The following is a 22,367-nucleotide window of genomic DNA, read 5'->3' on the forward strand; positions in this document are numbered from 1 at the left end:
TTACTACCTTTGAGGACCTCCTTTTTAAATTTCTGCCTAACTCTCTGTAATCTCCCTTCAGAATCTCAATCTTTTCCCTTCCAATGTCGTTGGTTCCAATGTGGACAATGGCCTCCTGCTGGCCCCTCTCCCCCGTGAGAACATTCTGCATCCTCTCTGAGACATCCTTGATCCTGGCACCAGGGAAACAACACACCATTCTGCTTTTTCTCTGCTGGCCACAGAAACGTCTGTCTGTACCTCTGACTACAGAATTCCCTAACACAATTGATCTCTCGGAAACCAATGTACCCCCCGTTGCATTAGAGCCAGTCTCAATACCAGAAACTTGCTGTTCGTGCTATGTTCCCCTGAGAATCCATCACCCCTACATTTTCCAAAACAGCATACCTATTTGAAATGGGTATATCCACAAAAGACTCCTGCATTAGCTGCCTACCTCTCTTACCCTTCCTGGAGTTAACCAATCTACGTGACTGTAACCCATCTATGTGATGTGTAAATGGAAAATAATGTGAAGTTAAGAAATTAGTCAGGAAGAATAAAACAGCTGAATATTACTTAAATGGGGAAAGACTGCAGAAAGCTGCAATAGGGGGATTTGGATGTCCTCATGCAAAATCAAATAAAGCAAGCATCCAAGTTAAGTAGTTAATAGGGAAGACAAATGAGCTGTTGGCATTAATTTCAAAGGAAGTGGAGTACAAATTAGAGAGACCTTGCTAAAATGAAACAAGGTACTAGCTAACACTTAAAATTCATATCTTGAATATTTTGAACATCTTGGGTCACCTTATCGAGGGAAAAATATACTGGCATTGGAGGGAGTCCAGAGAAGATTCACTAAACTGATCCCAGGTAAGGAAGCACTCTCTTATGAGAAGAGCTTGAGTAAATTGGGCATGTCCTCACTGGAATTTAGAAGAATGAGAGGAGATCTTACTGAAACTCCAAAATTCTTAAGAGTTTCGATAGCGTAAATACTGAGAGGTTGTTTCCTCTTGGGGGAGGGTATAAGATCAGACAAGATAATCTTGGAGTAAGATGACTTCCTTTGAAATTAATGCCAACAGCCCTATTAATGTCTTCCCTATTAATAACTCAACTTGGATGCTTGCCTTTTTTGATTTTGCATGAGGACCTCAAAATCCCCCATTGCAGCTTTCTGCAGTTTTTTTCCCCATTTAAGTAATATTTGGCTCTTTTATTCTTCCTGCCAAAATGCATAACCTCAAATTGTACTCTATCCCCCAAGTTTTTACCAGTTTTGAAACAGAGATGAGGAGAAAGTTCTTCTTTCAGAGGTTGTTGGATATGTGGAATTCTTTATTGCTGTTAAGGCTGGGTCATTAATCCTATTCAAGGCTGAGAAAAGTAGATTTTTAATCAGTAAGAGAATTCAGTGTTATGGGAAAATGGCAGGAGTGTGGAATTGAGGATTATCAGATCAGCCATGATCTCATGACTCAACTATCCTGTGAAATGGCCAAGCAAGATATTCAGTTCATACCAAATTGTTACATATACCACATTGACTACTGCAGTTCAAGAAAGCAGCCAACCTTCACATCCTCAAGTGTTATTAGTATTGGACAACAAATGCTAGTTTAGACAGCAACACCCTTATGTTGTGAAAGATTATTCTCTTGAAAATTGTTCTCCATCCTGACTCCAGAAAGTCTCTGGCACTCTTCCTGTTTTTCATGGTTCAGTAAAATCAATCAGTTCATGCTACCCGCAACTCCGCTAGTTCTTGCTCTTGAGTTTTTAAGCCATTCATGTTATTTCTGAGCAAGTGGTGCTGTGCTCCCTCATTTCCTTTTTATGTATACACCCACTGACTACTCATAAAGTCATAAAGTCATAGAGACATACAGCACAGAAATAGATCCTCCACTCAGAACCTTTGTCAGAATGACACATTTGTGCAGATATTCTGTAGTTGGAGTGAAGTCACATTGTTTGATCAGTGTAGACAGAGTTTGAATTCTGTTTATTTGTTCATTTGTGCCACGTCTATACAGAGAGTAGTTGATGGGGGCACATGGTGTCTAAACTGGGCAGTACTCCAGTTGACGACGCTAACAGTATTCACCTTTTGGAACCTTAGCACAGGAAACCATGGTTGTTTCTTTAGTTTCAGTTCAGAAATAGAACTGTAATGTATATACTGAATGGTTGTTTTGATAGCTTCAGTTTAGAAATGGAACAGCAATATTTATACTGAATGACTGCCCGCCAGCACAACTGGATCATGTGATTCATTATATGTAAGCAATGATTCATCAACCAGTTTGTTTCTGGATAAAATTAAATCTTGAGCATTGAGTTCTAACTTTAATAAATAAAAGAGTGACGGTCATTTAGAGAAGCATCACAAGGCATATAACAGCTCTCGACCTGATTATTTAGCAGTCAGACAAGTGATTGAGTTGATCAGTGGTCATTGTTACTGTCATTAGTGGGTGCTGTCTCAGCAATGCTTCCAATGATGCTGTGCTGTGTGTTTGAAATGCCATATTGTTGATTCCATTTGTTGCTTAAGTTTAAGAATTTTCAACAAAACTATCATTGGTCTTGTGCGCCATCTATTTCTGTATTTACAAACTAGGAGCAGGAGTGGGCCACTTGACTTCTCAAGCCTACCCTGCTACTCAGTAAGATCATGGTTGATTTGATTATACCATTGGCGATTTTTGAGAAGATTCATAGCTTAGGTTGATGATAAGTATGTAAGTTAGCTTGCTGAGCTTGACGATTTGTTTTCAGACGCTTCACCACCATACTAGGTGACATCATCAGTGAGGTCTCCCGTGAAGCGCTGGTGGTATGTCCTGCCTCTCTATTTATAAGGTAGTTTCTTAAGGTGGGTGATGTCATTGTCAGTTCTTTTTTCAAGAATTTAAATCGATGTGTTTATTGATGGAGTTCTGGTTAGAATGTCATGCTACTAAGAATTCTCATGCGTGTCTTTGTTTCACCTGTCCTAGGATGTGTGTGTTGTCCCAGTCAAAGTGGTGTCCTTCTTTGTCTGTATGTATAGAAACTAGTGATAGTGGGTCATGTCTTTAGGTGGCCAGTTGGTGTTCATGTACCATGGAGGCAAGTTTCCTGCTAGTTTGTCCAATGTAGTTTTGTTACAGTTCTTGTATGGTATCGTATAAATGACTCCCATTCCTAGATGTGACAGTTGACAGAGAGCTTCAAACTAGCGTCTACAGATAAATAACAAACAAGTACTTAACTTCAGAAGCAATCATCTCAACACCCACAAACTAAGCTGTATCAAGACATTATTTCAACAAGCTACATCACACTGTAGCACCTAAGAACTACAAAAAGCAGAAGAAAAATATCTATACAATGTTTTCAAGAAAAATGGGTACCCAATAAACACAATCTGCCAATTCCTCAGAAACAAGCCCGAACAAGCAGACATAATGCAACCAAAAACTATAGCTACAGTACCTTACATCAAATACTTATCAGAAATGACTTCCAGAGTACTCAGACTCCCTTGGCATCATGGTAGCCCACAAACTTACCAAGACACTTATACAGCGACTAATGAACCTAAAGGATCCATTAGATACTACCAGCAAAACCAACATCATTTATAATATACCATGCATGAACTGTAAAACAAAACGGCATCAGACAAACTAGCAGGAAACTTGCTACCAGGATACATGAACACTAACTGATCACCAAAAGACACAACCCACTATCACTAGTTTCTATACATACAGACAAAGAAGGAAGGACATCACTTTGACTGGGACAACACACATCCTAGGACAGGCAAAACAAAGATATGCATGAAAATTCTTAGAGGTATGGCACTCTAACCGGAACTTCACCAATAAACACATTGATTTAGATCCTATCTACCTCCCCTTGAGAAGAAGAATTGAAAATGACATCACCCATCTTACCAAATCCTAAGATCACCATGGCACTGTACTAATTGCAGGTTGTAAAAATGCTCCACTTACCCCAACTCTATCAGTTAGCCTATCCTCTATCCATGCCAATATACCATCTCCAATGCCATGGGCTCTTATCTTAGTAAGTAGTCTAACCTTATCAAATACTTTAACAAAATGAAAATTTAAAACTGAATGAGAAAACTCAAAATTCAGACAGCCTGCAACAGTAAGGATAAGACAACTTTACTTGTGTTATTACCTGCTATCTGAAACCCTCCGAAAAATGGCTCTAACTCTCTGATAAAAATAGAAATTGCTGAAAAGCCTCAGCAGATCTGGCAGCATCTGGGTAGAGAAAACAGAGTTAACGTTTCGGGCTAAGTGACCATTCCTCAGAACCTGAACATCAACCCGAAAGGTTGGCTATGATTTCTCTCCCCAGATGCTGCCAGACCTGCTGAACTTTTCCAGCATTTTCCAGTTTGTTTCTGATTTACAGCATCTGCAGTCCTTCCAGTTTTTCCTAACTCTATATTGGGGTCAGAGAGCTGGACAAGGTTCCAACTCAGGTTAGTAGGTGACCAGAGTCAAATAGTGAGGAGCTGGAAAAGCAGAGCTGGTCAGGCAGCATCTGAGGAGCAGGAGAGTTGACATTTCGACCATAAGCTCTTCATCAGGAATGTGGGGGAGGCCCAAGGAGACTGAGAGATAAATGGGAGAGTGGCTAGGCTTTGGGGGAAGGTAGCTGGGAATGCGATAGGTAGATGAAGGTGGGAGGTAATGGTAATAGGTTGGAGTGAGTGTGGAGCAGATAGTTGGGAAGGAAGATGGTCAGGTAGTACAGTTCAAGTTTGCAGCGCCAAGTTGAATAGTTGGATCTGGGATAAGGTGGGGGGAGGAGACATGAGGAAACTGATGAAATCAATATTGATCCCGTGTGGTTGGAGGGCCCCAAGATGGAAAATGAGGCGTTCTTCCTCCAGGCATCAGGTAGCTTGAATCTGGCGGTGGAGGAGGCCCAGGGTGACTAGGATGACATATCAGGCACCTGTAACCATCACCCACCTGACACACTTCCCACCCATGTGCCGCCCTATTCCTCCCACCTGGCACCTTTCCACTTCACCCATGTGGCACTCTAACCCCTCACCCATCTGACATTCTACAAGCCCACCCACTTGGCACCCCTTCATTAGCCGACATTCACTTAGATGTTGAAGTGGCTTCAAGTCATTAAAGGGTGGCATATGACAGTTCTGTGATGAAAGAGGGAGGGTGGTTTCAGCTGCTACCTGTGTGGATTGCTGGACTGGACTAGAATGTTTAAACTGGGAAGACTCCTGGCTCAGAAATTTCCACCAAAGTAAATGGGCATTTTTTTGTCTGATCTGTGTGGAAATAGGGATTCTGACCCAGATCAGAAGATTTGAGCCAATGGGTTAAACAGCGAGCAGATATTCACCGGGCTGCAGTGAGAGAGGAAGAACATTTATTGCATGGTGGATACTGATATCCACTTCCCCTTCTTACAAGTAATAATCTAAATCTACAATAATGCTGGCCCTGTACAGATACTGTTCACAGGTTGATGTGTGGCACATTACCAGATTAATTCACACGGAGCTCTAATTTGTATCTGACCTTGTCATCTTTTGCTTCACTACACAAGGACTGAAAATGATGCAGTCACTATTCCCCTCTCCTACTTTGGCAAAGGGACATATTCACTGTCTTATTATGCAAAGGGAAGGGAGAGTATTGACAATCAAACATAGAGGAGAGGAATGGGAATATTTATTGAGTTATACAGTAAGGAAGAGGAAAATATTCATCTAACTATACAGTGGGAGATACAGAAGATTCAAGGGACGAAAATGCATGGAAGAAAAGGAAGAAAATTCACCAAGTCAGGGAAATATGTATTTCCAAATGTTTATAATAGGTTTATCTGGGAAAGTGTTACATACAAATCAGAAAAACCTTGTAAAGGTGATCAGTCCTCTGAGAATGTATGTGTTCTACAGAATACAATTTATTCCCAATGCAACTGTTACATTGACAGCAATTGCATTTGGATTAATACAAGAAATCTCATGAGTGAAAGCTCCATGACTTAACAATAACATCACATATTTTTATTGATCGTTGGGTTAAGTATTTGTAAAATTTCCACATATTCACAGAATATTACAGCATAGTATGGAGTTCCTTTTATATGTACGTATTTGTCAGTGTTCAGTGTAAAACAGAATCATTTTCAGTCCTTGTGTAGTGAAGCAAAAGATGACAAGGTCAGATACAAATTAGAGCTCTGTGTGAATTAATCTGGTAATGTGCCACACATCAACCTGTGAACAGTATCTGTACAGGGCCAGCATTATTGTAAATTTAGATTATTACATTGACAAAGTAGTCAGAGGGCTAATGAATTTCATGACCGCACTCAATCTGCGAATCATATTTTCTCCTTCCAGTTCTGTATCAAAGCAGAGATACTCAGAATTCAAGAACTCTGTCCAAATGGGTCATTGTTATTGCTAAAGACATATTAGTGAGAAATACAGCACTTTAAAACTTTTGAACATGGCATGAAATTTTGGTATTCATAGTAGTGACACTACATCCATCACAAATCAACATTAATGGTAGAAAAGGATTCATCAAGAGATATTCATAATTTCCTGCTTTCTTCTACTCAGCGCTCTCAATTTAATGCCATTATAAAATAAAGCACCTGACTTTAGTTGGGTGTCCATTAATCTGGGAGCAAAGATAAAAGGAGGAGCTTTAACTAAATAAAAAAAATGACTCTGAAAGCTATGTCGAGGTCATAAATATAGAAATTATTTTCTTTATGATCCTGGCATAAATATGCTTAAAATAAAATGTGTTACCTGGGAAAGGCAGAATAGCATAAATGTTATTAGTAGGATAATAATAATGAGGCCTGGACTAATGAGTTCAAATCCCACAATGGCACATGGTGGAATTTAAAAATGCAATTAATTAAATAAATCTACAATAATAAAGTTAGCATTGGTAACAGTGACCATAAGCTACATGGATTTTCATAAAAGTTCATCTAGTTCACTGACATCCTTAGAGATGTAAATCTACCATCTTTACCCAGTCTGGCTTATCTGTGACTCCAGACCCACAGCAATGAGGTTGACTCTTAACTTGATGCTGAAATGGACTAGCAAACCAGTGATTTGTATCAAAACACTATGTAAAGATACACAACAAGTATATAATAAAATAAAAATCTCTTTATTAATGTATCATGTTAAACATCCATCTACCAAAAATGTTTAACTTAGTGATCAGCTGCAGTGAAAAAGAGGTATTAGGATTTATGAGAAGTTAGGCTTGCTGCTATACAAGATATTGGCCTGACTGTATTTGGATTACCCAGTGCAGCTCTGGTTCATCAATTCATATGAAAGGCAGGTCTGAAGAAGATTCAATTTGGACGTGAAACATTAAGTCTGTTTTTCTCCCCATAGACACAGCCACACTGAGTTCTTCCAGTATTTCTTATTTTTATATTATATATGAAAGACATCTTTGCTTTTGAGAATATAAATGGAAGAATGATTATGAACATTTGAAATATGAGCTGAAATAGCCCAATTGGCCCTTCGAGCTTCTCTGCTATTCAATAATACCATGACTGATATATTGATGTTTTGAATTCTACATTGCTATCTTGCGCCAATACTCCTTTATTGCCCTGCTTAACAAGAACGTATGTCTTAAATATATTTTAATGACCTACCTCCTCCACTGCCTTATGAGTGGGGCAGGGGGAGGGGGAGGTCCAAAGTCACATATCTCTGTGAGAGAAAAATATTCTCCTCACCTCCTGAAGGGGCAACCACTAAATTTAAAATAGTGCCCTCTATTTCTGGACTGACCCACAGGAGGAAACATCCTTTCCATGTCCACCTTGTCAAGACCAATCAGGATCTTACAGCCTTCAATTAAGTCATGCCACATCTTCTAAACTCCAGTGGAAACACGCCCAGCCTGTACAACCTATCTTTATAAGGCAACCTACTGATTCCAGCTATGAATTTGATAAATCTCCCCTGATCTGTCACCAATGGACTTAAATCTTTCCTTTAATAAGGAAACCAACACAGCACAAGTATTTGAGATGTTGTTTCAACAATAACCTATATAATTGAAACATAAAATTCTCACTTGATATTCAATTATTCTTGCAATAAAGAATAGCATCCCATTAACCTTCTTGATTACACGCTGTACCTGGGTTCTACCTTTTTGTGACTCACAAGCAGCACGTTGAGTTTCTCACTCGATAACAGCATATTGCCAATTAAGAGGAATCATTGTTTGTTAAACACCTTAATACAGCCCAACTTGTCTCATTAGTAATCAGCTTACTATCTTACCAAATACACCTAACAATCTGAATTTGAGAACGTTCAATATGGAGGTCACAGTGGGTACCTGGCAACTTTAGCTCGTCACTTGCTTCCATGTTGAACTGAGGCTACATCTCATGGCGCTATCCAGGGGCATTGGCCACACACACTTCATGTCCACAGACATTGGCATCTGATGTGTATCAGCCTCAAAGAGCCCTCATGATGCACCTCCAATCCACTTACAAGGTGCTTCTGCATTTCAATGCTGCACCTCTGGCTGCACTGACAGCTATCACTGTAAATCTGCTGTGAAGACACTGCAGTCAAGGACATGCACCATCTTTCTCTCTAAGCTATGTGCTCCAATGTTCTGCGTACAGCGATTGGGCATGCAGATGCAGTTCGCAGCATTGACTTTAAGGTTCCTGAAGTTGTTGCTGTGCGTGGATCTTAGAGGTCCCCACAGAAGGTAAAAAATTGAGAGGGAATGCTGGACAAGAGCCAGCATATGGACTGGACCAGGCTGCATCTCTGGTTCTTCACTCACTGAGTCTACTTGGATGTTCAAAGCATCTTTACGTTGCATTGTCTTTATGTGCTTTGCCCTTCAGCCAGTGATACAGGCTCAGAGTACCTTGCTTTGTTGTTAGTGCAGACACAAAGCCAGGAGGCTTGTATGAGTATTAGTGTGGTCACTCAGTGCGATTACCCTACTCCAGGATTCCAGTACAGTAAGTAAAGGGCAGCCTTCGATACCAGTCAAGGGCCTTGGACACAGTCAGTCAGTCACTTGGGGCAATCAGAGTTAGGATGCTCTCTACATAAGGGTGAGGAATGAAATGTTGGACAGCCTACTCAATTTCAGCCTTTCTGCCTTTTCTCTTGAAATGAGAGAGAGGCAGCTATAATGGAAGATGAAAGCGGACGGCACAACTGTTACTTTTGGTGCTGGTGGGGAGGTGTCCTGAACAAGTCGGGTAGGCAGCACTAAGGACATGTAGGATTAGTGGGTTTTGTGGTTAGGTGCGTGAGAGTGAATGAGGCAAGATGTTGCATGCAATCGTGAGAGTGATAGAGCATGAGCCTTGAGGGGAGATGGATACAGAAGCGGAGAGTGTGAGGTATTGCAGAGAAGGTGCTGGCACCTATGCTGGCAGACTGGAGATGATCATTGACCTTCTTCCTACAGTGCTGGACATTCCTCGAGACAGCCGAGACTACTTAAACACAGGTGGCAACCTCAGACCAGGCTGGTATGGTCTGCTGTCATGGCCTCCATTGCTGGACCTAGGGAAAGAAAAGCCTCTGCCCAACCCTGTCCAGCAGGAGCTCCAGGCCCCTGCCCGCGAATGAGGTGCCAATCTTCCCCTGTCTGCTACAATTGGGGAAAATGTCAGGATGCTACTCTGGACTGACTGTGCTTGTCTGGGTGTACAAAGAACCTTTAAAGATGGTGGGTGCACAAGGAATGATAGTGAACTCTGGGATATCCGCTGAGTGGCAAGTTGTTCTGGGAACAATGCATGGTAACATGGAGCTGGATTTGGATGTGACGACATCTTGGGGCAGTGTAGGTAGTTATTGAGGTGAACTTGGTGTGTTCTGATGAAAAAAACTTCCTATATCCTAATGGTGGAAATCCCTTTAAAAACTCAATGCAATTCAGACTTGACAAAAAAAAAGGTTCAGCTCTAATGTCTTCTTTGCATCATACTTTCCCACCTATCTTAAGGTCAAGTGTTAATTTAGATACCATGTCTCAGCTCCCCTTATCTAAGTAATTGATGTAAATTGTAAAAGGTTGAGGCACCAGAACAGATTCCTGTGGACTCCACTGATTACACCTTGCCGATCAGGCAAAGATCCACTTTTACATCCTTGCAGTTTTCTACCAAGCAGCCAATCTTCTATTCTAATTTATATTCTATGCTAAAATGTTAGTCCCAAAACAGGAGCTTTTATTTTCCATAATAGCCTTTGATAGGTTACCTTAACAATTCCTTCTGGAAATGTAGAGAACAAATACATGCTTCCCTTTATCCATTGTGTGTTTTAATGCTTCAAAGAACTCCAATAAATTGGTTAAACATGATTTCTCTTTGACAAAATCATGTTGACTCTTCCTGATTACCCTGAGATTTTCTAAGTGCTAAAATCTGTTTAATAATCAATTTTAATACCTTCCTCATGATAGACGTCAAGCTAATTGGCCTTAGTTTCCTAAAATGTTATCGTTTATTGCAAGGGGAATTAAATTCAAGGATAGGGAGGTTGCAATTCAGTTGTACAGGGAGTTAGCAAGATTAAGTCTGGAGTACTAAGTATAGTAATGGTCACTGTACTTGCAGAAGGATGCTAATACACTAGAAGCAGTTCAGATGTTGACTATGCTCTACCTGGAATGAGTGGGTTGTCTCATGAGGAAAGGCTAGACAGGCTAGGCCTGTATCCTCTGGAGTTTAAAAGAGTCAGAGGTGACTTATTTGAAACATGTGAGATCCTTGGGGGAGGTCCTTACTGGGTGGATGTGAAAAGGATTTTTCCTGTTATGGAAGAATCCATAATCAGGGATCATTGTTTAAAAATAAGGGTTTGCTGATTTAAGATGAAGATTGTTTTCTCTCAGAGAGGTGAGAGATTTTAAACTGCTTTTCTCAGTAGGCAGTGGATCTAGAATCTTTAAATATTTTTAATGCAGCAGTAGATAGATTATTGATGACCATGGGGTGAAATATTCTCAGGAATGTGGAGTTGAGGTTAAAATCAGATCAGCCATGATCTTATTGAATGGAGGAACAGTCTCAAAGGGCCAAGTCGCTCACTCTTATTTCTTGTTCATATGTTACTGTTTTCTGCTTCCTTCCCTACTTAAATAAGGGGTTCTATTTGAAACTTTCCAGTCCAGTTCAAGCTTTCCAGGAAAATTAACACCAATGCTTCTAATACCATAAACTGTAAAGGATGGAAAAGAAATTGGGTTAATTGTTCAAATTGTTCAACAGAAAAGCAACTTCAATGTGACCTAAATGTAATTATCATAATTACTTAGAAATTTACCCAAATGATCCAGACAAGTTATTTCCAATAAAGTTCCAAATAATGGGAGCACACGCTAAAAAGTTGAGAATCAGACTTGAAATTTCATGACACTATTAACATCTAAGAAAGACGTTCACTTAAAAACTATTGAAGGAGACGGCTGAAACACAGTACAGTATATGTGCTTTCATGATGCAATGGGTTTCGTCTCTGAGGTGAAATGGTTGCATCATATAGCAGTAAATTGATTATTCCTCAGCTCCCAGCAACTAGATATGATCACAGTTAAGAGCTAGAGCAACAACGTTTTAGTGTTGATTTTCCAAGATATGCTTGTTTTGAACAGGGCTCCCTTCTGTGACTGTAAGACCTCTACATTTACCTGATGGGGAGAAAATGGTTAAGTAGGACTGCAAGCAATTAGGAAGCAGTAGGTTGGGAAAATGAATCTTTTCCTATTCACAGAAATAATTATGTTCTTATTGTTTGGAACCTTTATAGATGTTTTGATATGATCATCCCATTCTTGCAAGTGATTTTCTGTTCTTTTTTATCTCTTCACAGTACTGCGCTTTTGCTTCGCTTTTCTTCATTCTGGTGTCAATCAGCACATTCTGTCTTGAGACCCATGAGGCATTTAATCCAATCGTTAACAGAACAGAGATTGTAAGGAATGGAAATGAAACCCGGATGGAAGTTATTCAGGAAACTGAAACAGAAGCCTTCTTAATGTACATCGAAGGAGTCTGTGTGGTATGGTTTACCTTTGAATTTCTCATGAGGATCACTTTTTGTCCCAACAAGGTGGAGTTTATCAAGAATTCTCTCAATATCATAGACTTTGTGGCTATTCTTCCCTTCTATCTGGAGGTAGGACTCAGTGCTTTGTCTTCCAAAGCTGCTAAGGATGTTCTGGGCTTCTTGCGAGTGGTCCGCTTTGTGCGAATCCTACGAATCTTCAAGCTGACCCGCCATTTTGTGGGACTGAGAGTTTTAGGACATACGTTGCGTGCAAGCACCAATGAATTCCTGCTGCTCATCATCTTTTTGGCACTCGGCGTCCTGATATTTGCCACCATGATCTACTATGCTGAGAGGATAGGTGCTAGTCCCCATGACCTGAGAGCTGATAATCACACACACTTCAAAAATATTCCGATTGGATTCTGGTGGGCCGTGGTAACCATGACTACACTTGGCTATGGAGACATGTATCCTCAGACATGGTCGGGCATGTTGGTAGGAGCCCTCTGTGCTCTTTCGGGCGTGCTGACCATTGCTATGCCAGTCCCTGTCATTGTCAATAATTTTGGAATGTATTACTCCTTAGCGATGGCCAAACAAAAATTACCAAAGAAGAAAAAGAAGCATATACCGAGACCGCCCCAGCTGGGATCCCCCAATTATTGTAAATCTGGTGTAAACTCTCCACATCACAGTACACAGAGTGATACATGCCCACTCGCTCAGGAAGAGATTTTAGAAATAAACAGAGCAGGTAGGAAACCTCTTAGAGGAATGTCCATCTGATCCTCAAATGCCTCCTTTGCACCTATCCCTGGTAGTCATTTTATATCCCAACCAGCTTTGGGTTTCTAGAAAGGCAGCACATTTAAGCCATGCCAGTGTTTTGTAAGAAATGTCCTTTTAGTAAGCATGTTACCAAATAGGATGTAGTCAATCCAGTAGATCCTACTTTGAAACAAGTCATTCATCATTGAGATAATTCAATATCACCAGCCTGTTGTGGATTCTTACTATAATCTGTAAATTGATGGCTTCTGCCAATTTTTCTTTTTGGATAAAAGAAGAAAAAATGTAGAAGATTTATATCTCAGAATGGTTATCAAAACATATTATATGTACTAGGATTATTTAGCATATTCACAATTTACTGGTTAGTAATCTCTCGAACTAGGTATTGCAGTCTAGGAAGTGGGTTGAGGAGAATCCCTGTCCTTATTTGGTCAACTACGAAAATTAAGACTGGGGTTAAACAATAGTAAGGAAATGTAAGATTAATGAAGATTGATTACATTGAGAGGTTTTGGATTGCAAATCATTTCTCTGGAGACTATTTACTGCCCACTTCCTACAGGAATGTTGCTGCATGAAAATATATACAGGGTTAGACTTGAAACTCATAGAAAAGTAGTCTAAAAGAGTTTCACAGCAAAGAATATTGACCTTAGTTTGTCTTTCTGTAAATAGATCTCAGTTGCTCTTAAATGTCTACCATATATTCCTTGAAATAACTTAGTGCAATATTACAAACAATATTATATTTCTGCAATGTAATGTGAGAAGAAGCCACTTTCCCTGCTGTTTCTGAGTGAATTAGCATAAAATCATTGTGCATTTTAGTACAAAAGATGTTTAACTCTTTCAATGAGAGAAATATAGTCACATAATCACATCAGATTAAGATGTTTCTAACACCTATTTTAGTATTAAAAATTTTTAGCCTAGAAATTGCTATTTGTATACTAATGAGCACATTTAAAATAAACAGGTTAACACCTGAATTAAAATAGGAGTGTCAAGCAAATGCTTTAAGTGTGCGTCTGCTAATATCACAAAAAGAAATGTTTTATTTTCCTTTAACAAGTTTGCCTTCTGAGAGAAAACGAGATATTAAATTATAAACAGAGAGGTTAACCCTGGAATATTTAACAATGAACTATGTTTCTAAAACAAAAGAGTAGACATAATGGTTCACAAGGTTGTCATCTACACTCCTACCAAATTTCTTTCTCTTTTTAACAGTAAAGTTAATCAATGAATTTTAACCGATGATTATTACCAGTAAAATAGTGAGAGGATTTTAAAGCAAGTGCAGGAAGCAATCATAAACAACATTGTCAAAAATAATTTCCATGTTACTGACTCTATCACTGTCTTTTGATGGTGGATTGCTCTTTAGCATGCTTTATATTTCTGCTTTGTTAAATCAATGTTTCTGTGATGTTTAGAATGTAAACTGGCATCCTGTTATTCCCCTGTGTTAAGGGTACAAATAAGTAAGATATAATCTGTTAAAATCAAGCCATTAACATTTAGAAACATGGATTATCTCTAATCCAACACCACACCTCATCACCACCTCACACAACTCCACACTTTTATTCTAACTCCAATCCAACTTCCACAGCCAGATCTGTCATGATCCATATTCATACTTACGGACAGCTTCAGTTTATCTCTCAAAGAATTTGAAGTCTAATTTGGAAGTAACCAAATGTCTATCTGTCTTTTTCCTCAGCTGAGGGGTGACTGACAGTGGTCTTGACCTGTCCACACCATTTCCTGCACTTCTGCTCTCACCACTTCCCACCTTCCCAGAACCACTATAAAGTTTCCTCACGTTACACTCCACACGTACCTGGGTTCAATAGATGACCCTCTGACACATGCATTCCCTCTAACTATATATCATTACTAAGTACAATCTTGCCCATCCGCCTTTTTCAGCACACTAAAAAAACAGTTTCACCAATTTGGTCCACTCCACCATCAGTCCCAAATCCATTAATTCCTTGCTTTTTACATATTACACTCCATTCAGTAAACTAACAATGTTTTTATCAGGTTGAGTTTAGTATTCTGCATTTGCTGCTCCTGATATGGTCTCCTTTACATTCAAGAGGCCAGAGGTTATTAAGGTGGCTGGTCTGCAAACCACCTCCATTCAGTTTGCAATTATGATCCCGAGCTTCCAGTCTCCCCTTAGTTTCATTTGCTGCCCCACTTCTATCCTGACCATTTTTTTCTCTATTTCTAAGACTACTCCAATTAAGCTCACTGAAAGCTCAAGTAACAGAAGTCACCCTTCGATGCAGAACATTACAGTTTTCAGCATTGCTTTCAACAATTTTATCTTTGTCCCTATGTTTTCAGACTTTGGTGATGATTGTGTATTTCTCCATTTTGTCCTCCATTGGACTGTGTTTTGTTTCTTTACAAGTTCAAATATAATTGTTTTGCTTTGCACCATCATCCCTTTTATTAGTTAGTCTCTCCTGTTTTCTACCCTATCACAGATCTTCCATTTTATCCTCTCCATCAGTGACCTTTCCTTCTTGGTCATTCCATAAAATCTGCTTTTATAATTTATGCCAGTTCTGACAAAGTGACTGACCTGGAATGTTAACTCTGTTTCTCAATCTAAAACTGCTTCCTGAAATGCTGAGTATTGACAGATTCTTTTTTAGTTTCAGATTTCCAGCATCTGTAGTATTTTGCTTTTGTATCTGGTTCAGCTCATTGAACAAAAGTGATGAACAATTAGTTGAATAGCACATTCAAGTTGCCATAGTCCTATAGGACAAGAGAGCTGTTGTCCCTTTAGAGAGAGAGAGAGAGAGAGAGAGACAACTGACAGTAAGGGTCAGTACGCCTCAAGCAAGGAGAGAGGTTGAGAAGGGGAGTCCTTCATGGTAAATTTAGTCAGGACAGGAATTGAATCCATGCTGTTGGCATCATATGACATTGCAAATTTGCTGCCTAGCCAACCAAGCTAACTGATTCCCCAAAGCAAGTTAACAGCTACAGAGTAAAGCAAATTACTGAATTCCCAGAGGAACTATTTTTCTAAGAGTGATGTCTCTCCTACGTTGTTGCAATTTAATTTAATTGAACAAGGCCCATGTAAAATGCATATTTTGCACTACTTTTCTACACCTGTCTCCAGCTGGCAATGATCCCTTTGTTCATGGTGGCTATGTACTATCCACAAATAGTCAGTATATATTGACTGATAAATAAAGGTCACCAGAGAGATGGAGAGAGAATGAGACAAAAGAAAAATCAGAGTTGGCATCTTGATACATAGTAGCCATTCTGCTGTTTGTCTGGCAGCAGATTAAATCTCAAATCTTTAATTAATGAGTTGGTACTTAAACCCCCCAATTAGAATGTAGCCAAATATATGCAGTTACTGAATGCTGGAAAAATCTATTTTCTGGCCCACTGTCCACCTCCATGTCTTCTTCAGCATTCTTTCTATGCTCTTCATAGTGTCATCATTTTCTCTCCATAGAACATTCACTTTTTCCATGCTCACATACCCACACTATTTCACTCATTGTATTTAATGAACAGTTTTGGGTGTTGGGGAAAGGAGAGACCTGTATCATTTCATTGTGACAGTGTCATGTGCAAGTGGTAGATGATGTGTATTGATGCAGTTTGTGATGTTGGGATGTGTGTTTGTGATCAAAGGAAAGTAATTGCTAATAATGAAAATGGTAACCCTGCATTGAGTTGAAATTAGATTTTACTGATGGATGCAAGTGGCTGATAGATCAGACTATTGCTACTTGATGCCGCATGGTAATAGGTCCGTACAGATGATTAAAAGTCTTGCTGCCTGCCATACAAATTGAGGACATGATTGTGTGTGAAAAAATATTTGTTAAAGTTTCAATCTACACAAATATAATATCAATCTTTGATCAACAGGCACAACCTGATCTATCCCCAATCACATTTCAATTAAGCCCACTGACCAGAGTATCAGCAATCAATACTTTTTGATGATCGTCTCCTACTATTGAACTTAGAAGTATTCCCTGTACAACACATCAATCACAGTAGTGTGTATTTATATTCCTCCATCAGCTAATGTTTAGAACTTGATTGTTTCTGTCTCTCAAAGTTCTGCTCATTCTATTCCATGCATATTTTTTCTTTAGAAGTATGAAACCTATTTCACAGTTTGGTGCCGTTGCTTACTATATTTGTGTGATTTCATTTGCAAATGCAAAATATTTTATTGGCTGAATGTGCTGCCTCTGGAGTAATTTAGTAGATTGCATAGAGCGTTACAAAGCGTAGATTCTACTAACCTTTAGTAAGAAACGCAAACATAGTACCTAGCATTTCATTCAGCTTTTGCTTGTATATTTGAAGATTTTAAACAGAACGGTGATGCAGCAAATGCAGCATTGGCAAACGAAGATTGTCCTCATATTGACCAGGCACTGACGCCTGAGGATCACCTCCCCTTCACTCGTTCTAACACCAGGGAGAGGAATGCCAGAGACGGACCCTGCTTCCTCTTATCAACCGGGGAATTTGCATGTCCACCCGATGGAGGAATAAGAAAGGGTACGTAATACACAGGCAAGATACAGTAACCTTATAGGTATACATATCAATCTGTTAATCTAGTATTGCTAGGATATACAGCTGCATTGAAGAAGGTATATCATGGATTAATAAGCAATGCTTAGCTGTGTAGAGTAATTGTCTATGAAATTCCATAGAGATTTTAGAAAGACGCTAAGCGCCATGAATTAAAGTGTAGAATTTCATTCAAGTCCTCTCACTGGTGTATTGTATATATATATATGTATATATATAGAATTATACATAGAGAGACAGTGTTATCCAAACCATACCATTGGTGTGGTATATAGGAGTTTCATGTGCCATTTCTGATGGACAGTCTTCTATAGAGAACATTTAATATGTAAATATAATTTATAAAGTAAATCAAAAGCCAGACTAAAAAAAATTGATCACAACACTTTCATAAGAAAGTAGCTCAAAAACCTCAGCTAAAATTATCTTTGTAGCAAAGTGTTGAATTTGATTCCGTATTGGACAGATTGGCTAAAGAGTAATTCACTAGTGTGTTTCAATGTCAGCATATTGTTGGCCCGTGGAAGTGTGTTTCTACCAGCATGAACGATGGAAACCTTTCAGCTTAAATTCATCCTGTATGTGTTCTTGTAGATCAGTTCAATGTTAAGTTTTTTGTGCATGTTTGAAATGGAATTGGTTGCATGTCTAGTCTTCAAACGCTTCAATGGACTTCAGAATAGTATCAAATTGGCATCATAAGAAGCCAATTCCGACACATATGAAAGACTAAAGAGTTCCCAGTCATTCCTTCAGCTCATTGCAGGCATTAAAAGGAGTGAGATATCATCGGGCTAAACCTCATAGCAAACTTGTATCAATTTGGTTTTCATCACTAAGTTAACACCGATGACCTATGGAAGGACTTCTATGGAAATATGATAAAGTCAATTGGTTGACCCATTTTCTAGTTAATCACTTAAAACAAATAAATCCAAGTAAAATGACTTTGGCACAGCTTATTTTACCAGTACACCGAACATTGCATTCTTTTGTTCAGTTGTTTTAATGTTTGCATCTTTTCATTGCTTGCTGCATTTGACTTTCATTGTTCAGGTCGATAGGAGTTGAATGTCTAGAAACAGAGGCAACTCTTCAACACCTTGCTGACTAGGTCACTAACTCATTTTATCTAATTACCTTAAATTTTTGAGGCATTCATTTTCTGATGAGAGTCAAGCAATTTTAACCACATCCCTGATATATGTAAAACCATGGGATTTTTCCTGGATTGAAAACTGAAAGATGCCAGATAAGAGAGTAGGGTGTGCAGTGGTGATTAGGTGAATTAGGTGCTCACTTTTTAATCTCTGTAGATTGGGTTCATATCACTGTTACAGTGATAGAAAGAAAAATCCTCTCTCTTTTGAGCAGTAAGTATGGACAGTCTCGAACATTTCTGAATGGGATTGGTCCTTCTGCACTGAAACCTATCCCTACTTTGGCAAATTGACATATTGGAGAGTGTGGGCAAATGGATGAAAGTGCACTGCAGGCAGTTTTTTTTTCTGAGGTAAAGGCAATGGGATGTTGAAGTTGGTTAGAAAGCATTTTACTTTCTGTCTAAATTAGTCATTTAGTATATAATACCCAATCTAGGAATATTTGATATGGTCATTGCTGGAGAAAAAAAGTTGTTTCTTCAGCACCAAAATCTTTCATTTTGCTATGTACAAAATCCACATGAAAGGTTTTATATGGAAACTGTATATATGAACCTTTTACATTTTTTGCATTAATATCTCCATTTAGGCACTGCCATTGCTATGGTAACAGTTTAGATTAATTTCACCTTTCACCTGGCTCCAAGGGTAACTAATAAATAGGTGTCTGAAAATAATTGTCTTTCTCATTCTATAATTCCTACCTCAGAAAAGATCTACAACACAACATAGCAACCTTTTATTTACTTTCTGTATTTTTGTTCTCTAATCAAAAATTATTTTTAAATCAATATTTACCAGTTCAAAATTGCCCTGTTTGATGTGCTTCAGACATTTGTATACTACAATTTAAGTCTCAAATGCCCATGTTTTCCATTTTGTCTTGGCAAGTCGACTCTGCTTTAGAGTAAGGGCTGCCAACTGTACTCACATCACCAGCCTTGACGTAATCTTGATTTGGAAACTCATTCCCCACTCCATTTGAAACATAGCCAATTTAATATAAATAATCAATAGTGGAAAAGAAAATGCAAGAACATAGAGTGGTTATTGTCTATCTGTGGAGACCAGAAGCTGAGTTGAATTGGACTTGGCAGCTATATCCACTTGCATTCCAGTAATATTTTTGTTGTCCCTTTGCTGCATTTTGACTTGAAGTTTGAGTGAATTGTTGCCATCTCAGGGATGATACAAAGGAATATATGTTGTCTTTTTTTTTTAACCTGTTAGCTGTATTGGTGTAATAATTTACTCTAAAACTGACAGTCCTAACCTCTTAAATTAGTGAATTAATTATATTTGACTAAACAGAGTTCAACAGTTCCCTGAAACTGAACTACAATCAGATTAGCACAGGGGCAAGCACTATGGACAACATGTCCAACATAACATTCATGGCTATCACATCACCCAAGTGCTTTCTTAGGAACTATTGTCTGGTGAAATAAAAGTTGTGAACCTTGGGAGGTAGGAGCAAGCCCTAGTAACTGCTCTTTGTCTTTCATTAACAGTGATACTACTCTGAGCATGCAAATGCATGGAGATGCTTTACCAGACTGGCAATGATGTAGACTCATCATTATCCATTCTATTGTTGATCCAATGCTGTACTTTGCATTTTTCCTTACATAAAGGTTTTGAAAACTCAAGGAGCCTAAACAACAGAGCTGGCATGAGCAGAAATATACTAAAATTGCCTTCAGTGTCTTCTTCGCTCTACAGCTCTCCTTGTCCATTGAGGCATTCTCCGTCTCCCATACCATCCATTTTATAGCATGGATTAGTAGCTGAGAATGGTCCAAAGCTTTAGTCCTACAGCCTATACTGTCTTGCATAAAACCAGGTAATAAGTCTGAAGATCGCATGTCTCTGGGTAGCACCTTGCTTCTGGTGGTTCTACTGTTGACGTTAGGTGGAACAAGCCGTGGTAGTTTCTAGATGACATTACGCAGACACACAGAGGCACCGGTGGTCCGTATGCTGCATGTATTTGGCGCATAGTTGGAGGTTATGCAGCTACACGCAGTTCCCAATAATTGGTGGTGCAGCCTAAATGCTGTGGGTGCCTAGCTTTCCAATTATGAATTTACTGGCTTTTTGGGAATGGGTAAACTTTGTCTGCTGCTGCACCTGGTCAACGTTTGAAGATTTCTTTCTCAGGATCTTTTGAGTCATTGGACCCTGAAGGAGTTCAGGCAAACATGCAGTTTGAGCCATTGCATGGAAGCCAAACCAGTTGCAAGCAATACTCTGTAGAGGTGCCAATTAGTCCGGGTGCATGCAAAGGTCTTTAGAAGAAAGACACTGCCGCCTCTGCATGTAGCTATCAATTTATTTAACAGAAACAAAATGCCACATATATGTTGAAGGACAGGGGAAGGAAGCTCAAGTATTCACTGTATTCTTTGCATGCAGATTTCTGCAAAGGCAGCCCTGTCATTGCTAAATATATGCAAGCAGGGGCAGTCAGAGTAACTTAATGTGCTGGGACAGAATTGGACGCTCTGTGGGCAATTATCTGCCCACTGGGAACATTTCAAGAGAAGAAGACCAACCTCTTTAAGAGAAGCAAAACTACTCCAAGCCAAACAGATTTCTAAGGACCACTGTGTGTTACAGATTTGACCCAGAGTTGTTGGATGTTTCTAAAACAAATTGTTTCTGGAAAAAAAACTGTAGAAGATTTGTAATTATTTGCCAGCATGAACTGCATGTTATAAAAACTGTAATTCTATTATTAACCTTTAAATCAGAAGTTCTGTTTTCTTCAAACTCTTTTAATTTTACCTAACTCTGATGTAATCATAATGTAAAAGAATTATAATTAACTATATTATTTGCGATGGATTTTTTTTTGTATAATTCATGAATCAGTGCAAGATTAGAGAAAAATATATGTAGGTGGCGATCGGTCATATTGACCACTCCTCTATGCTTCAGAGCTACATCAGATGCAAGCCTTTAAAACCATGTATTCAGAAAGCACTTTTGCCCCAGTCTCTGATTAGGTTGGCATGCTAGTGATCTTGTATTTTCTGGACATGTGTATCTCTATGGATATTAACTCTTCATCCAGATGGTCTTGGCCTCTTTCCATTTACTACTGTATATTTCAGACTTACAGACTCTCAATTAGGAAGTGTGCATTCCATTGAACAGTACCAATTTATCTGTGTCAGTTTTTTGTGGCAGGACTGCCAGTCCGTGTCAGCGAATAACTTCACTCCAATTTGGACTCCTAAAGTTGGAATCAATACTTCAGCACTGTATGCAATTTAGTTCTGAATACGTGCATGCACAATATGATATGCAAAAAAAGTCTAGCATGAAATAAATTTTCTATTAACTTATTCTCTGCTTGCACTGTTTAGTTTATTTTGTTCTTTTAATGTGGGCTCTGCACTGTTCATTCACTGTTCTGTTCAAATACAAATAAAGGAGGCTTAGACTGATGGTCTGAGACTGATCTTCAAACAATGAATGTGTAAGTCATAATGGGCTGGGAAAGCTGTTACTTATTACCAACAGTTCATATTAGTCTTAAAATCTATTTATAATTTAAAAATGTGTTTAATTATGAATTTTATTATTCAAAAGGTAATCTAGCTGTTGAACAATCCAGGATCCTTTTGGGAGGAATGAGTGCTGCCAATATTTTCTAATGCATTGCTGCTAATACTGTTCAACCTCACTTTAAA

At 38.9% G+C, this 22,367-nt stretch overlaps 1 protein-coding gene across 3 annotated transcripts in view; it reads left to right on the forward strand.

The window, feature by feature from the left end:
• The window catches only part of kcnc1a (potassium voltage-gated channel, Shaw-related subfamily, member 1a), a 93,264-nt gene extending 71,244 nt beyond the window's left edge, over positions 1–22,020 (forward strand). The window contains exons 2-4 of one of the 3 annotated variants that reach the window (XM_043706105.1): positions 11,927–12,860; positions 17,273–17,470; positions 21,085–22,020. In XM_043706105.1, coding sequence (XP_043562040.1) covers positions 11,927–12,860; positions 17,273–17,470; positions 21,085–21,149 — 1,197 coding nt within the window. In that variant the 3' untranslated portion in view covers positions 21,150–22,020. Of the gene's footprint in view, positions 1–11,926; positions 12,861–17,272; positions 17,471–20,303 lie in introns of all 3 variants that reach the window. The other 2 variants (XM_043706104.1, XM_043706106.1) reach the window with 2 other exon arrangements.
• The last annotated feature ends 347 nt before the right edge of the window (positions 22,021–22,367 follow it).

Source organism: Chiloscyllium plagiosum, chromosome 16, assembly GCF_004010195.1.
Source record: "Chiloscyllium plagiosum isolate BGI_BamShark_2017 chromosome 16, ASM401019v2, whole genome shotgun sequence".
NCBI lineage: Eukaryota > Metazoa > Chordata > Chondrichthyes > Orectolobiformes > Hemiscylliidae > Chiloscyllium > Chiloscyllium plagiosum.